This window comes from Saccoglossus kowalevskii, chromosome 2 (genome assembly GCF_978046115.1).
Source record: "Saccoglossus kowalevskii chromosome 2, keSacKowa6.1, whole genome shotgun sequence".
NCBI classification, from domain to species: domain Eukaryota; kingdom Metazoa; phylum Hemichordata; class Enteropneusta; family Harrimaniidae; genus Saccoglossus; species Saccoglossus kowalevskii.
The window spans coordinates 14,603,422-14,621,699 of record NC_140642.1 but is presented as its reverse complement, the minus strand read 5'-3'; the positions used below and the strand labels follow the sequence as shown (position 1 = coordinate 14,621,699).

Below are 18,278 nucleotides of genomic sequence, written 5' to 3'. Positions count from 1 at the left end.
TCTATGCACCAAGTTTCATCAAAAACCGATGTATGGTTCTTGAGATAGCAGTGGAACAGTCGGACACACATACACACATACACACACAGACACACTAACTGCAAAGACTCCCATTATGTGCTTCGCACATGGGAGTCAAAAATGACTGCAGACATACAAAACTGAAAAACAAAACAGTTACAAGTTGACTGTTCATTTTGAATTGACACACAAAAAAATTAATGGCATTAATAAGACAGTATTTACAACCTCCATACTAAGTTTGACAAAAATTCATTCAATCATTGCTGAAAAACATGTTCAAAATTGGATTTCTCACCATTTTTCTGAACTAAGATGGCCACCTTTCAGTCAAAAAACGAAGGAATCCTGAAATTACTTGACGTGCACCTGCCAACTACATGTATTATGACTTGTCATTATATCAACTTATAACCAATCTGGTTGAGGCATGTCTGAGAAATGACTCCAAATGGACAAAAAAATGCTCAGAACAAGTGTAAGTAAATGACATGCTTATGTATAATAAGAAAGTTTCACTGAATACCTCATCTTTGTATTTCATACTTTCTCTTCTGCGATATAAAAGTAGACCAATCAAACAGAAACATTCCCCTGAGAATGAAAAAAAAAAATATGTTGCTGGAAGTGCTTGAACGACAACAGTTTACTTGCTATTACGTGACTGGTAGAGCTAACACAGCACTGCCAATTTGCTTGAGAAAAATAAAACTTCATTGCATCATCCATAGATGACCACAGTCAATAAAACATAGTATATTCTCACCAATAAACATGATAACAGTTTGAAACCATGGATGATTAAACTGGTGACTCTTTGCTTCCATGGTACCATTAGGACCTGTTGGTAGTGCCACACCAGGTGCTCTGTTATGAGAAAGTACATCTATACATCACATGATATCCAAGAATACGCCAAAAATGTCATTCAGACACACAACTTTGTCGGATGACAAACTCAAAATAGATTTCTTACTTGTGACAAAACATCAATACTACAACTAGCAAAGGAAGTAGAATCCATTTTGAACTCTGTAAATGTCTGTACGAGAGTAATTTTGCTGTTGGTGGACTCAAAGCAATGTCTTACTCTCATCACTGTCCCTCAACATGAGCGGGACAGTGCTCCCATGGAGTCTACCAGCAGATGTACATGGCCTTGTTCACTTCCACCATCGTAATCTGCTGTAATCAGATTTAAACTTGAGTATCTTGATTGTGGGCTAAGTGCTGTAATGTAGTTGCTATTGTTACTAAATTGAACATTAATTAATTACCAAATCCTAAAAAACAATGTAGGCTCGTCTATATGTCCATGGAAAGTAGTACTGTAATATCTGTCGTTGCATCCAGAGTGAAACAACATTTAGAGAATTATTCATTGTATGAAGAGTTTCAATCAGCGTATCGGACCGCACATAGGTAGCACTGAAACGGCTCTTTTGCGGGTCGCTAACGATGTACTATGCAGTATTGATAATTCTAAGAATTCAGTTGCTCTCGTACTTTTGGATCTTTCAGCCGCTTTTGATACTGTGAATCACAGGATTCTCATCGATAGGTTGAGATCAAATTTTGGTTTAAATGGTCTCATCATCAAATGGTTTGAGTCGTATTTGAGTAACCGCATTCAAAAAGTGAAAATTGGAAATGTATTTTCTGATATGACGTCTATATTAGTAACCGGTGTTCCACAGGGCTCCGTCTTAGGGCCATTATTGTTCTCAATGTACATGCGTCCATTGGGCGAGTTATTGCGACGTCACGGCGTAAAATATCATTTTTACGCCGATGACACACAGATTTATTTATCGGTTTCTGAAGATGATCAAATTCGCGCCCGGGTGATACTTCAGACATGTATTCAAGATGTTAGCGATTGGATGTCTTGTAATTTCCTACTTTTGAATGTGTCGAAAACTGAATTTGTGTGCATGTCGTCTCGGAGATTCTCACAAGACTCGTGTCCTTTGTCTAGTATCGCAATTGGTGAAGAATTGGTTAGTGCTTCGTCAAGTGCTAGAAACTTAGGTGTCTTGTTTGATTCGCAGCTATCTATGGAAACACACATTTCTACTATTTGTAGATCTGGATATTCCCATCTAAGAAATATTAATCGTATTCGTAAATCATTATCCCAATCTGATACTGAAAAGTTGGTACATGCTTTCATATCTTCTCGCTTAGACAGCTGTAATTCATTATTGTCTGGTCTCCCTGTAACTAAGATAAAACCTCTTATTCGTGTACAAAATGCAGCAGCCCGCCTTGTCACTCGTGCTCGAAAATATGACCACATTACAGACATTTTTATTAACCTTCATTGGTTACCAGTTGTACAAAGAATCAATTTCAAATTACTTTTACTAGTGTATAAATCTTCGTATGGTTTTGCCCCAAATTATCTATGTGAATTAATCGAATTTTATGTACCGAGTCGTAGTTTAAGATCTGAATCGAAGTTTCTTATTAAAACTCGTCAGATGTGTAGTAAAAAGTCCAAGGTGTTATACAAAGACCGTGCTTTTGAAAATTTAGGTCCTAAACTTTTTAATGAATTACCTCTGTCTGTTCGTTCTAGTCCTTCAGTAGACATTTTTAAATCCAGACTGAAAACGCACTTATTTAAATGTGCTTTTAATATTTGACTGATTGTTTATTGTATCAGCACCTTTGATCTTAATATGTTGGAATTGTTGTGCTTAATTAAATAGAGTTATTATTATTATTATTAAAAGCCATGGTTTCTATTAAAATGGTACAATGCAACAGAGGAAATGCGGCTTCTGTTAGAGCATCTACACATTTTGTAGAGAAATTTTGGAGAAATTTTGGGGTCTGAATTGTTCAAAAAAATTGTGTGTGTCTTCTATTAAAGATGCCGCTTCTAATACAGATTTTACAGTAGAACAGGAGACAGGGCAGAATTTAATTTTATCTACGCTATTGTCTATTTTTGTTTTCAACCCATCGTCGCTTCTGCTTATTTACTCAGCAAATGGGTTGGACTCCTGATTTTTAGAACTGATAACAAAATTGAGACCACAAATTGCTATGCACAAGTGAAAAGAGTTCACATGACGTTATAGGTCATTGTCAAGGCCTACTACCGGAAACAATATACTTATTTGTTGTTCTCTAGATGAGCTGTTTTTGCTTCAGTTTTGTGAAATTCGGAAATGTTGGAAATTTTGTTGATTGTTTTGTCACCACCTTGTTAGATTTGTGTGGATTACTGACAACAGTTTGAGGAACAGAAATATGCTATAACTTATTTTATCATTTGTTTTGAGGATATATGGGTTTTGTATGTTACAAAAATACATTATATTTGTTGAAATATAAACAGTGTTATTGTTATCAGAGCTGTTTTCATGTTATATTCAAAATACATTTTAATTTTAAAAATGCATGTCCAAATACTCAGTTATCCATACTGCCTCTTTAATTTATGGGCAAAAATATTATCACAAACTTTAAATATGTTGAGATTACACATTTAAAATAAATATTTCCTAGTCTGTTGACATGCGCCATTTATGACTATAAACTTACGTAAGCTGCCATAATTGCTGCATTTACACGACAGCATTTTATTCTACGGCTCTAGCCAGAAAAATGGCTGTGTATATGTGTTTGTGATTAAAGTGGTAAAGCCGAAAATTAATTATAACTAATTATGCAAATTAGGTGATTAATATGCACAAATATTTACCTGAAAACTTATCAGGTCTCCTGTCCTAGAGGATCTACCTGTGTGTACCAAGTTTCATTGAAATGTGATGATTAGTACTTGACATATCAGTGGTAAAGCAGAAAATTAACTAATTACGCAATTTAGGTGATGAATATGCACAAATATTTACCCCAAAACAATCGATCTCTGCATAGTCCTTGAGTATCAACGTACCAAGTAATATTAAAAGCTGAAAATTAATTAATTGAGCAAATTAGGTAATTAATATGTACTGGTAGTGGAAAAGCCAAAAATTGACTAATCATTATGTAAATTAGGTAATTAAAATGCACAGATTTGTACCCAAAACTGATCAAATCTGCGCATTAGTTCAGAGCATCTGAGTACCAAGTTTCATCAAAATCCAGTGAATGGTTCTTTAGCTATCTGTGGAAAAGTGATGGAACAGCTAAAAATTTTCATGCAAATTAGGTAATTAATATGCATGGTTTTTACCAAAACCTAATCAAATCTGTGCATTGGGCCAGAGCATCTATATATATATGCACCAAGTTTCATCCAAAACCAATGTATGGTTCTTGAGATATCAGTGGAACAGACGGACACATACACACATACAGACAGACACACTAACTGCAAAGACTCCCAATGTGTGCTTCGGACACGGGAGTAAAAAATGGGGTACAAAATTATGGAATGCCGGACGTTTCAGCCTGAATGTTTTGACTCCAGACTTTTTGGCCCTGACGTGTCGACCTGAGTAGTGTTAACGGTATGATGATCTTAGCAAAAGAGTGAAAATATTCTAAATGAAAGTACAAGGGGAGATGTTTTACGATCAATGATTTCTTTGCATTTACTTCTTCTACTCTTCTGCTGTTGCATATAATAAACCAAAGTATCTATAGAATTCTTGTCGGTGTACATCAGCTGCCAATGTGTATTGGTTTTATACTCGGTCATCACAACGGACTTTTAATCTTAGCTGCATTTCTTGCACTTGTTTGTAGAATACCGGTAGCTTTAGCAGTTAACAATGAACACAGACTGATCAGAATTGATTTATCACAGCCATTTAATGGATATTATTATTTTATATTGCCGATTTCACACATTCCAACCAATCAAAGGAGTGAACATTGTAAAAAATGGAATTTATTCATTGCATCAACTATTTCATACTTTCACATAATAGACGTATTAAATATAAACAAGCAGCCTATCGGCTGAGATAGCTCCGCTGTTAGCAATGCACATTTCAATTAAAGAACTGAAGATATCATTAGAAAATGAACAATATGTATAGTATCAATGCAATGGGACTTGCTGTTTTCAACAAGAATTCAAAAATATCACTTTTCACCAAAAAAGACAAAAATAATCATCAAAATTAAACAATTAAAGATATCACCACGAAATTAACAAATCTGAAAGAGGTCCACATGTAGTACCTATATAAGTAATATAAAAGCAATCGGACTTGCGGTTTTTAACAAGAAGTCAAAAATATCCCTTTTTACCAAAAATGACAAAAATATTAATCAAAATTAGAGAATTGAAGATATCATCATGAAATGAACAAATTTGAGAGTGGTTCACATGTAGTACCTATATATGTAATATCAAAGCAATTGGACTTATGGTTTTTAACAAGAAGTCGAAAATATCACTTTTTACCAAAAATGACAAAAATATTCACCAAAATTAGAGAATTGAAGATATGATCATGAAATGAACAAATCTCAGAGAGGTCTACCCAAGGTACATATACACCAAGTATCAAAGCATTCAGACTAGTAGTTTTCAAGAAGAAGTCGAAAAAGTAAAACATTGACACGGACGACGGACAGTCACTCCTATGATAGGCTCTGCTCGACAAAGTCAACAGCGGAGCTAAAAACTGTATGCCAACATCACGTAATTGACTGTGTATTCAATATTTCTGTAAACAACTTTAATATTTATTTAACATGACTAACCAAGGTTAACCTTGATCTGAGATTGGATTTTTCAATATTATACAACATAAGGTAGCATGACAGTGTCAGAAAATATGATGACATCAAAAGCATGCACATAATTTCAACCAAATCAGTGAAAGTTATATGCCCCGCTGAACCCCAGAATGTAACTCGTGCACCAGTATTCCGACATCACGTAATAGTCAATGTATTGAATATTTCTGTAAACAAGTGTATGCCAATAGCACAAGATAGTAGATTTTATATTTTGTACAAATGTATGACCACCAAGTCTTACCAAGAACCAGCAATCATCAGTGATCACTGTCACCCATCAGATGACATGGCAGAGAAGATTACCAAACCAGAGAAGACATAAAACTGAAATGGTACAACTCTGGACAAACCAAACCACTTGGCGTGCTTGTCAAGTGCAGAAACTTGTAAACATGTCTTGAGAAGAGAGCATGCAGCCCACCAACCTCAGGACACGCAGCCATTGGCAGAACTTAGCATCAACGATGAATGGGCAATGGCGTCTGGTAAAAATCCAGTTAGATTCTTGTTACAGGATAATCAAGATGAGCATGAACGTATTGTAATGGTTGCTAATGAACAACATGTACAGAAACTAGCAATGTCAGACACATGGTGTATGGACAGCAATTTTGCGATGGCTTCTAGAATATTTATGCAACTACTGGTGTATGCATTTCAGGCAATAGTCTACAATGTGTTTCTCACTTTGGTATATATTTTATTGCAACAAAAAACACAAAGCAGTTGTGAGGCAGTGTTTTGAGTATTGGAGGAATATGGCTTTGACCATCGGTGGTTATAATTGACTTTGAACGAGCTGTGGAACTTGCTACGCATTCGGTAGGTGTGAATTTCACCAAATTAAAGTGATTAATAATAACAGTTATGCGGATGACATGTGTCTACTAGTGTCCTCTATAAAAGGGCTACGAAAACTGCTGAAAACTTTGAATTATTTGCTACTGATCACGATATGTTCTATAATGTGTTGAAAACGAAGTGTATGCACTTTCCATCTAACCTTAAACTGAACATTTAGCCTGATGGGCCAGAACATAGAATTTGTCTTGCAGGTTACATATCTGGGTCATAGGGTCACGTGCAACATGGAGGATAATGTGGACATTGACCACCAACGTCACTTGTTTTGTGTGAGAGCAAACCTACTTCTTAGAATATTCATTAAGTGCATGCAGCTATAATGTTAAATGTATCTTGTTTAGAACATATTGTTATAATATTTATTGTTCACAGTTGTGGTGTTTTTTCAACAAAGCGACTCTTAATGCTTTGAAGCTTTCTCATACATGTAGCAATCTATTTCGTAGACTTTTTGACTATTGATATGACCACAGTGCCCGATCTATGTGCCTGCTCGTTCAACAACAGTATATTGACTAGTTTATGGAACAGTGACATGAGATGGAGGTCTTGTTGCAGCTTGGAATGAAAAGTTATACTGAGATGTGCAATTACGTAATAGCAAGCAAACCACAGGCAGCCCAGGAACTATAATCAACTGTACGAACTCCCTATGAGCGGGGTGGGGGTGGGGGGGGGGGTTGTATCGGCTGGTATCTAGTGTAAGAAATAGACAAGGGATGAAGGCTCCAGCCAGCTCACACTTTTTAAACTGGATAGAAGAGATTGAAAAATAAAATCTATAAAAAATACCAGGTTGCAGAATATTAGTTGCTCTTTCAAATTTCGCCAAAGCCTTGCCTATATTTTACCTTAATCTGCAGAATAAATCAAGAAAACTACACAAATTGACTCCATTTATGAACAATTAACGGTTGAGCCAAACGCACGGCACAATTGGAGGCGTGGCCTGTTCAGCGTTTGTCAACAAGCAATCATAAGACTGGTTACGAACCAGTTAAGGTAGCAGAATAGTTTTTTGGGCACTTTTTACATTTTTTTTTGAAAATCACACGAATAGCTCCCTAAGGCATGATACATACATGGGTGTATTTATTTTATTGAAAAAAAAATATCTTGTACAAGTAAACTGATTTTTTTCTAGTGTGCAAACAAATGGCCAAGTTTTTGTTTATCCAGTGTACACCCAACTAGTGCATCTCATTAATATGCATGGTTTACAAACATAACTGAACTGAGGGTAAATAGTTTTAAGTTGGGCCACTTTCTTTATTTGCTATTTACAAACAACTGATAAGATATCTGTTTGTAGTTTACACACAGCTGATAAGATGTGTGCACTGCTGCCTTTCTAGACAGGAAGTACAGCAAAGACAAAACAATCGCTTTAGAAACAACAAATTTTGAATAATCAAAAAAGTACATGAATGTACCACTTCAATGTAATTATATGTTAACAGAATAAAAACTTACAATACATTTCTGTAATATTTTTTTCTTGGCTTTGTCATTGAAAGGTGTCTGACCATGGGGTTACTTTCTTAGTCCAGAAGTAATGCAGTTACATTGGGAGGGGGCTCCCTTTTACAAAATATGGTTGCAAACAATAAAATACGGCCGTCTGTGGTGGCTATGCATTGCATGAAAATTCAGGCCACAAACTACATGTAAAGGTTGATCAATGATAAGAATATGCTTGGACCTGGTTTATAGATAGATAGATAGATAGATAGAATTTTTTATTTGGAACGTACCAATGAAAACTTGAGTAAAGTCCAAAAATAACAATAACAAAACAAAACATTCAGAACAACAAAAACTTTCAGTATTAATACATATCAAGAATATAGAAAATAAATTTTGCAAAAATGCTAAGAATGAAAAAATCATTACTTGAAACAATAATAGGAAATAATTCATCCATGCTAAAATCTTCCAGCTTTGGGGCATAGATGTATAAAGCTGCAAGGAATCTAGATCTTTGTTCTTTGATTTGACAATTATTACAATATAAAATGTAATGTTTCTCATCCCCTACTTCATTGCATTCATGGAGATTACATAGCCTGTTTTCCTTCAAAATGCCTTTATGTCTACCGGATTCAATGGGAAGAAAATGTGCAGAAGTTCTAAATTTAGTATAAGCTATTCTATGATTTTTATTTTTAATTTTTTCCAAATAATGTTCAAATTCAAAATTTTCTTAACACACCTGTAAAAGTCAAGCTTACAATTGTTCAACAAATTGTTTTTCCACTTCATACGGTACAAACATTTGAGCTTCTCTTTAAAAATATCACAAAAATTGTTCTGATGTGGGTCTGAATTAGTTAGATCTGTTATGACTAGTAATTTTTGTATAAAGTTAAGCCATGGGTCATGCACAAGAGTTTTGGATTCTTCATAGGCTGCATCAATGATAGAATTGTTTTTTTTTTTACATACTAGTCTTTGATAATATTTCATAACTGAAACACAGATATCCAATATAAGTGGATATTGACCTAATTCACCTCTACATGGGTCATTAGATGCCTTCCTGTGCACACCCAGAACTCTTTTACAGAATTTAATATGAAGTTTTTCTGGAATTAATTTATCTGAGAAAAGTTTTGTTTCAAAATTGCAATTGTCAACTGTACATTTATTTTTACCAGACCCCTTGTACATGTTCAGCATAACCCCTCCCCACACATCAGCCCCATATAAAGCTGTGGGTTTGATAATAGAGTTAAATAGTTTTTTAGCCAGACTAACAGAATAACATTCCTCACTGATCCAAAGCATTTTGTACATCTTGAACAGTGCTTTCTGTGCTTTGTCTTGTAGCCTAGACATAGCATTATGAAACTTACCATTTGTTTGAAAAACAATGCCAAGGTAATTATAATAATTAACACACTGTAATTTAGTGGCGTCCAATTAAAACTGAAATTTGTTTTCTAAGTTTTTACCTAGTCTATTAAAAATAATGATTTTGCTTTTGTTAATATTTACTTTTAAATGCCAATTGTCACAGTAATTTTGGACTGCATCAATGCACTTTTGTAACCCCTCTTGGGTTGTAGAAAACAATAGCAAGTCATCAGCATATAACAAACAATTGAGCTTCAAGCCATTTAAATCAACAGGGTCAAAATTTTTAACATCATCACAGATTCCATTAACAAAAATATTAAATAGTTGAGGACTAAGGTTACACCCTTGTTTTACCCCTCTGCATGAATTGAAATATGGAGTAATCCCTGCACTCAATTTAATGCTATATTTAGTGTTTTTATAGATAGCTTTAATAGCCTTATAAAAATTTCCTCCCACACCTAACCGAAGAAGTTTATATAACAGCCCTTCTCGCCAGACTGAATCAAATGCTTTGGAGAAATCAATAAAACATGAAAACAAATAATTCCCTGATTTTTTCAGTTTGCAATTGACATATTTATTAATTAAGGATTTAAGAATATAAATATTATCTGTTGTACGATGGTTTTTCTTGAAGCCAAACTGATTATCCACTATTTGATTAGTTTCTTGTAAGTACTTAGTTAATCTAGTATTTAGCATCATAGTATATAATTTAGATACACAACTAGAAATGGCAATGCCTCTATAGTTATTAGCGTCCTTTGGGTTACCTGACTTAAAAATAGGAATAATGAGACTACTGTTCCAATGTAATGGCATAATGCCTGAATTTAAAACTTGTGTGAACATTTTAGTAAGAGAATTAATAATAAAAGGAGCCCCATGCTTCAACATTTCATTTGAAATCATATCAGTGCCTGAAGCTTTGCCTGACTTTAAAAGTTTAATATGCTGCAATAATGTGTTTGTAATCATCTAAACTTTCCATACTACTAATATCATTTACAATAGTCTGTGAGAAGCTTTTATCTTCCACGTTAACTTTATTATTTATATAATCCATTTTTCATAGGAGTTTTCACCAAGTAGGCATACTTGCATGCTTAGGTTTTTCTAAATTCGTAAATTATGTTACATGTAATAAATCTGTGATAAATACTTGGTTGTTTTATTTAATGTACTCAAGCGAACAAAATGCACGGCAACGAAATAGTAGCGTGCCCCCCCCCCCCCCCCCCCCCGGCCGACGTCTTGACATCGGATAGTGCAGTGGACCAGTGTTTCACGCAAGGCAAGGGTTGACTTTTTCGTACGACTTCGGTAAAAAATAAAAGGATCATCTAAAATCTAGGTAGTTTTTATAGATGATAACAGTGAGTCCGGTTACAATTAAATTTTGAAGAGATTCATCTACAAGTATAAGACCTGAGGTTACTGCGACGGTTAAACAGGGTTTGATTTTTAATAGCACAGGAAATGCTACATGCCGGCATACATCACTGGGTCACATTTTACAATTATTATCAGTAATTCTTTATTTTAGTTGTCATTCACCAATTATGGACAAGATAGTAAGCACGCGAAAATTTCCAAGAAAAAGAAAGCGAGGAACAAAGAAGAAAAACATCAAAAGAATGATCACTCCTGTCAAAAAAGATTGTGAAAGAGACGATGCTGGGTTCGTACAGAACGGATTTCCCCGTCAAAACCAGTGTCAGCCATGAAGTGGGCGAAGAAAGTTTTACCGTGACACTGGGAGTCCGATGAATCAGACTTCGATATAGTGGGTGATACTCCTGTTCAAAACGTTCGAGAGATGTCTGTATCTCGCAGGAAAATATTGTTAACTTCCGACGTAGAAGAAGAAAGTGAGAGTGAATGTCACGGCCGATCGTTTGAAGACGGCGAGATTCGACTCGTTGACATGTCACTGTTGAATGGCGCCCTAGAAAAAGAGATTTGTCAATTTCGCAAAGTAGGCAATATCTCAACAAGCCGGTAGGCTGGTTGGCGATCCGCTCCGCTCAAAAACAAGCACCATGTGTTTGGCTGTTTTCATGGTGTGACATAAACGTGAAGCTAACGTCGGTTTATAACTAATACGAAGTTCGCAAACACCATTCAGTTTTTGGAAGTCACTTAGTTTATTACTAGTACCACAATCACTCTCCTAGTCCAGTGACTGTGCTAGGACGTATTCTGCTGTTACATTTATTATTTCCAACTGTTTTGCGATAGCATTTTCTAGAATGAAGCGTTTCCTGTAAATGCTGGAAAGCGAAATAATGAAATAACGAGATGGTAAATATTTACCTAAATTACTGTGTGTTGACCTTCATAATAATATACTTCATAATGCAAAACATTAGTCACGGTGAGTTATTTAAATATACGACTCCTAATCGAAAAATATGACCACAGTCCAGAATTTCAGACGGATATTAAGAAACCTAAGAGCATATCAAAAGCATTTACTCTAAAATATAAAAAAGAACTGCAGTCAAAAGTCAAGAATGCCAGCAAATAAAGGACTCTGCCCCACAATCCTTTGTGCGCGTTATTACGGACACGCGCAAAAAACTGTACCACGCTTGTCAAATCTGGGTCAAATATACAGTACGCTACTATCTTGCCACAGTGGAGTGTTCGGTGACCATTGAATTAGCCCGTGATTCATATTTTATGTGTATTAATTTATTCATCAATTTTCGTGACTGACAGTACTGCCCAAATTTTAGTCAAAAAAACGCAACTGGTGAAACGGAAGAGCATTGCCAGGCGATGGACGCAGGGCTCTTTGGCGACGACCGCATAGAGGTCAAAATACGCGTTCTATTTTTACGCTTTAAATATGGCTCTTCCATTTCACCCCCTCCGGAATGTTCTACTTTCACAGCCTAATCGCAGGTTTTTCGAAAAACGTCGAAAAAACACAAGAATTAGTAGAAATGTTCCTGTTTTGGGAGGATTATTGATGGAGAATAATGTCTTTATTACAAAAATGCTGAAAAACCGTGAGTTGTTGCCTTAGTTATTTTTTTATTGGCGAAAAACTGCGAACTCGGCAAATTTGGTTGCACAACTTCCCTTTATCATATACACCCAGCGACACCGATAAAACTGGTAGGAGGTAATACATTTGGGGCGAAAGTATTCAAAAATCAGTTTTTGGATGTTGCAATGGCAATGGTGGGCCAGGATTGTTTTCCAATTAGTGACGACACGACCTACCTGTGAAGTATGAACAAAACCGGCCGAGCCAAAAAAATCACAGAGGAGTTAAAAGCCGTTGCTGGTGAAAAGTTACCCCAACTTTAGGGTCAAATTTCTCGGTAATGAAAACAGATATCAAAAATTCAAATGGTAACTTTGTGCCCACACTCAAGCTGAGTAGAATGAGCTATGTCTGAAGTGTTTTATCCCAAATTTGTAGGAGGAGATACATTTGGCGCGAAGCTATCCAAAAATCAGTTTTTTGGCTGTTGCTATGGCAACGGTGGTCCAAAAAATTTTTTCAGATTTTTCCTTATAACTAAGGTTAAGGTGTGACCTACCTGCCAAGTTTTAACGAAATCGGCCAAGCCAAAAAAGTCACAGAAGAAATAATACGTGAACACTGGAACACTGGAAATGTACACACACAGACACACACACACACACACACACAAAACGACAAAAGTGATTATAAGGGCAATCCTAGCGGAGCGGATCGCCAATAGTGGAGCGCAGGCGTCAAGGTCTAGGCAGTTGTATTCGATCGAAACTGAGCCAGCCTAGCTTCCCGTCATCTCGAAAGAGGGAGCAGTTTTCTAAATAAATAAAAAGGCTGCCATTGGAATGCGAGCGATTGGAAAGGGACGGTGCGCTCTGGTGAAACTGTCAAGCTATTAGGGTTACCTCAACCAAAAACGGGTCCGCCCTTTCGCCAGTATGTACGAGCTGCCTCCAGGAGACTCCGAAACTCGTGGCCGGCTGGAACTACGGTAATAAGTTTACAAACACATCGGCCCAAAAATAAATACACTGTATTTGCAAACACTTCAACTGCCAAGTGTAGTCTCTGTATTGTTTGTTACTCGCAAACAGAACCGCCCACTTTGCATAATCCAAGCTTTAATGAATGACGTCACCGTTCGTTATCAGCACAGACCGTCACAAAACTCCACAGCGTGAAAGAAAACGGTCAAAAAACAAAGTTTTTCACAGATATAAATGTCGGTTCATGATTTTTCTCGAAAACAACTTTCAAAGCATTTTATTTACAATTAGCCCATGTAAATTTTGCTGCTGAAACGGGAGTTAACGTTGATTGAAGTTTGAAATCATAAAAGTGTCGATTTCTCGGTGTTCGGTTTTTGGCAATTACCGTTGACCTAATTTTAAATGGAGTTTCAGTGAATAGCACTACGATGTCGCCGTTTAGCTTTTCTTACTCTTTGATATGTTGGCTTCATATTCGTATTTGCATATTTGCAAAATTCTATTGCGTTTTTTCACAAACCTCGCGCAAACCAACGGTATACTCTAACTTTAACACCAAAAAACGTGCTTGAAATTTGTGATTTTCGGAAAGAAAAAAAAAACTTAATGCAAAAAATAGAAATACGGATTTAAACTTCATATCCTTTGCTTCAAAACAGTGTAAAGTTTTTGATCGCATGAATGACTGTAGAGATGACAATTAAAATTTTATTCACGTTAGTTAAATTATCAGCCCCGCTGATTTTCAGAATCACGTGACGCTAAAACAAACACAATGTTCACAAAATATTAATAATAGGAAAATACAAGTCAAGAGCTTTCCAAACATATATAGATTGTATGGTTTCTTGTAAAATTTATTCCGATTATAGGCGTTTACATTTTTCATGCAAAAAAACTATCCTGCTACCCTAAGCAAGGCTAACCGAGTCGTAACCTCAATGTGTGTGATTGGTTCTTCGGTATTCTGTTTTTTCCAGTTTAAAACATATGAGCTGACTGGAGCCTTCATCCCTTGTCTATTTCTTACACTAGATACCAGCCGATACCAGCCGATACCCCCCCCCCCCCCCCAATAGGGAGTGCGTACAGTTGATCATAGTACCTGGGCTCCCTGTGAGCGAACTAATGTTTCCTGTTTATATTTCTTATTCATTCTAGTATATTTATTATTGTTTTATTTTTTATATGGACTTATTTGTCTGAAATAAATAAAAATAATAAAATGCTGTTGTGTAAACATAGCAAATGTTATCAATGACATTGGCCCCAAATCACACTTAAGGTAGGTTGAAACCACAGTCACTTGGGGGCTGAAAATCAATAAATACTAATTTTCAAAAAAAAAATCATCCGCTATACGTATATAAATAAACAAGTTGTGAAACACGGCACCGAGTAAATCGACACCCTGTCGGTTTCAAATGTCGATTTCTTACCTTAAAATGCAAAACAAAAAGTGCAGAGGGGGTCAGGTGTTATGTTAATAACCATTGTTCATAATCGCTAACTTGGTTTTATTCAAAACGGCACAAATCGCGAGTTTTCTGGTGATATCCGACAATTTCATGATCGAAAATGGCCAGCAGCCAGAATCAAGGGGGATTCGCGCAGAGTTATGGGTAAATCAAGTGCGCATACTCATTTTCAGCCAATCAGGCGTGCCGTAACTGCGAGTATTTCCTTGATTTACCCAGAACTCTATGCGAATCCCCCTTGATTCTGGCTGCTGGCCATTTTCGTTCATGAAATCGTCGGATATCGTCAGAAAACGCGGGATTTGTGCAGTTTTGAATAAAACCAAGTTAGCAATTATGAACAATGGTTATTAACGTAACACCTGACCCCCTCTAAAATTTTTGTTTCGCATTTTAAGGTAAGAACTCGACATTTGAAACCGACAGGGTGTCGATTTACTCGGTGCCGTGTTTCACAACTTGTTTATTTATATACGTATAGCGGATGATTTTTATTGAAAATTAGTATTTATTGATTTTCAGCCCCCAAGTGACTGTGGTTGAAACTGACTTGATATTGTGAATCTGATCGACACACATGGGGTGGGGGAGTCACATGTCTGGATCACGAGACACTCGTGTCACGTGTGACCAATAACTTTCACTCATGGAAAGTATTTTGTTAAGATGAAAGTACTTGGACATTTCGTCACGGGGATATATGTGAATATACTTACGAACACTGATTCTGTGCCTTTTTACTAAGGGTATTGATACTTCCAGTAATCAACATTCCCACAGCAAGAAGAATTTGTCTTACGGTGAGCGCCATTTTGAATGTTTACAAGTACGCTAGCATTCTCTACCATCGGCCCCACGGACCTCTGTAACCACAACTTGTGCGCATAGTCACTGCGCACTTCCTCCGCGCACTGAACCCTGAACTACATTTACATAAACACAGAAATGCAAACAAGCGGAGGCACGACCGTCATTCACTGTTTTAGTTTTTCGACTGCTGGATTATCATTTTATATCAAGCTCGGAAGCCGTAAAGCCGAAGCTGATAATATAACTACCATCTTAGAATCGTATTTAGATAAGATTTCCTTATTTTTTTTAAATAGTATTTTGCTATGCAATCGGTGGAGCAATATTAGGAAATGTTATATCTGAACTCATGATTGCGGATAATTTGTTGGTTTTCGTAAAAACAGTGAAACTTTTAATTTAATTAATAATTACTTTTCTTGCCATGTCAAAAACTAAATTTCTTTGTTGTTCGTATTTTTACATGATTTGAGACAGAAGTATGGAGTGTGTAATGTCAAGACGCTAATCCACCGGCTAGGCCCAAATACATTTACACAAGCCATGGGTCGTGAAACAGGGTCAGCAGATGCAGTATGTCGTTCTGTGTCAATTTTAATAAAGCACTCTTCATCCACTGTAAATCCAGTAGACACACACACGTATGTAGTTCCGGAAGAAGTTTTACTTCGAGGTACACATGTACTACAAAAGTTAAGGATATTTATGAAAATCCTTGGACCATCATGTAATGGATTGAAAGGAATTAATTCATCGCCATTTCAGAAATTCAACAAATGTGACCTACCGGTACTAACTAGAGTGTCATTACTCGTGTCAAGATTGAAAACTGGACTCTCAAATGATTGTGATTCTGATACAAGTACAATATTCATCAATATCTCATGTTTTACCATTTTTTTCAAACCATAGGTTGGTAATACTTGCAATGTCACTTTTATAAAAATTATTTCTTTCTCTGCATGATAATGAAATTTAAAGCTAGGGTGCTAAATTGTTTTTTTAGAGATACGGTTACTGTACAAAGGCACCTGTGGAGCTTTATAATCCTGATGCATGTCTAGTCAGTGAGCATTTATGGTAAAATATCTATAACTAGAGGCCATGACTTTAAATTAAGAAAATTTGGTCATGTCTGGATGTCAGAAATCTTACTTTTTCAGTAATAAAGTTGTAAATATTTGGAGCACTTTACAACGAATAAGCTTTAAGTGGCCTCAAACATTGTATTATATTAGTATAAGTAAAAAACAAATCATAACACAATGAAAATTTTCACACAGGATTCCAATCTTTATTAATTACCATCATTATGATAAAAATACAGTTCAATTACAACTTGTAACCTTGGGATTATAAATAATGTTTTGGATATTTGGGAACTAATAAAGGTTACCAGGAGCCATGGATATACAGACCTCTTCCATGTTGTATAGAAGAAATTGTTGTATTAATTGGAATACAATGTACTAACATGTTTATAAGTTAATGCTAATCTGATTATAAAGTAAAGGCACATTGATTGATGCAAATGTGTGGTAAAAAGTGTTAAAAAATGCAATTTTTGCTTAACATTGCGCTCTATGGAATTGTTCTAGAAATAGCGATTTTTGAAAAATATTAGGACAAGTTTCTCAAAATACGGCACTGTTCACACAAAAGAATGCTATTTTATGGGGCAATAGCTCCACGATTTTACATAATAAACCAATGAACACTGTCATGCGATTTATGACCAACTTTCTCAAAAAATGCTGAGTAGGCTTCTACCTTAAATCAATACTTGTACCATTATTGGTCATGTGACCTTTGTTCTGGTTGTAACCGCACTTGTGTTGATATGCAAAGTGTAATTAATACAGATGACTATACATAACATGTAAACCACTATTGAAATTCAGCCTTACACCAGACAAATATCTGTTGAAAATTAAAAAAAAATATTTGTTCACAGACTGAAAATTACTAGTACTACCCTTTAAATTTGTCTTATCTTACTTGACCTACTAATTGTGAACCACATTTACTGTATTAGCTCATCAATAGACAAAACACTTATTTATTTACACGTATATATATGTGCTTCTAATAGAGCAAATATGGTATTGGATTCAAAGTATCAGGAGTTTTTCATGGGGTAAAGTACCCAGGTAAAAGAGGTGTTACAAATTTAACACAGGTATGATTATATTGGAGGTGCACTTAAATTATGGCAGTTGACTTAAAGACAATTAGTGCAGCACATCCCTGGGGAGCACTGCTCTTTTGTGAATCCAAACACAGACAACATATATTGTTGTGCAATACATTATTATATTCTCTTGCATGCCAGGAACATTCTTAGCAATATTTTGTAGCTGTAGTAACTGTGGTAACTGGTCCAGCTATCAGTCAGAGTGCCACTCAATGCCATGAAAAGAGCCATAATAAAAAAGACAGTTGTGTGTTCAGCTCTTTGTAGGTTTTACAAAATGTTTTTACTCTGCGAAAAAAAAAATGAACATGTTTAGTCAAAATACAATATATGAAAAATGGTACTTGTAA

General features: G+C 35.7%; 1 protein-coding gene and 1 long non-coding RNA gene across 3 annotated transcripts in view; one reads left to right on the top strand and one right to left on the bottom strand.

Moving 5' to 3' along the window:
- LOC100368038 (solute carrier family 35 member F6-like) overlaps positions 1-15,836 on the bottom strand; it is a 38,348-nt gene extending 22,512 nt beyond the window's left edge. Inside the window, exons 1-3 of one of the 2 annotated variants that reach the window (XM_085491902.1) lie at positions 15,641-15,836; positions 788-888; positions 548-615 (exon numbers count right to left, since the gene is read on the bottom strand). In XM_085491902.1, the coding sequence (XP_085348028.1) occupies positions 548-615; positions 788-888; positions 15,641-15,735 (264 nt within the window). In that variant the 5' untranslated portion in view covers positions 15,736-15,836. Of the gene's footprint in view, positions 1-547; positions 616-787; positions 889-14,885; positions 15,059-15,640 lie in introns of those variants that run through there. The other variant, XM_085491905.1, reaches the window with a different exon arrangement.
- On the top strand, positions 15,158-16,339 carry LOC146748228 (uncharacterized). Its single transcript, XR_014926767.1, has 3 exons — positions 15,158-15,322; positions 15,670-15,724; positions 16,212-16,339. It is a non-coding gene; the product is annotated as an uncharacterized LOC146748228 (long non-coding RNA).
- The last annotated feature ends 1,939 nt before the right edge of the window (positions 16,340-18,278 follow it).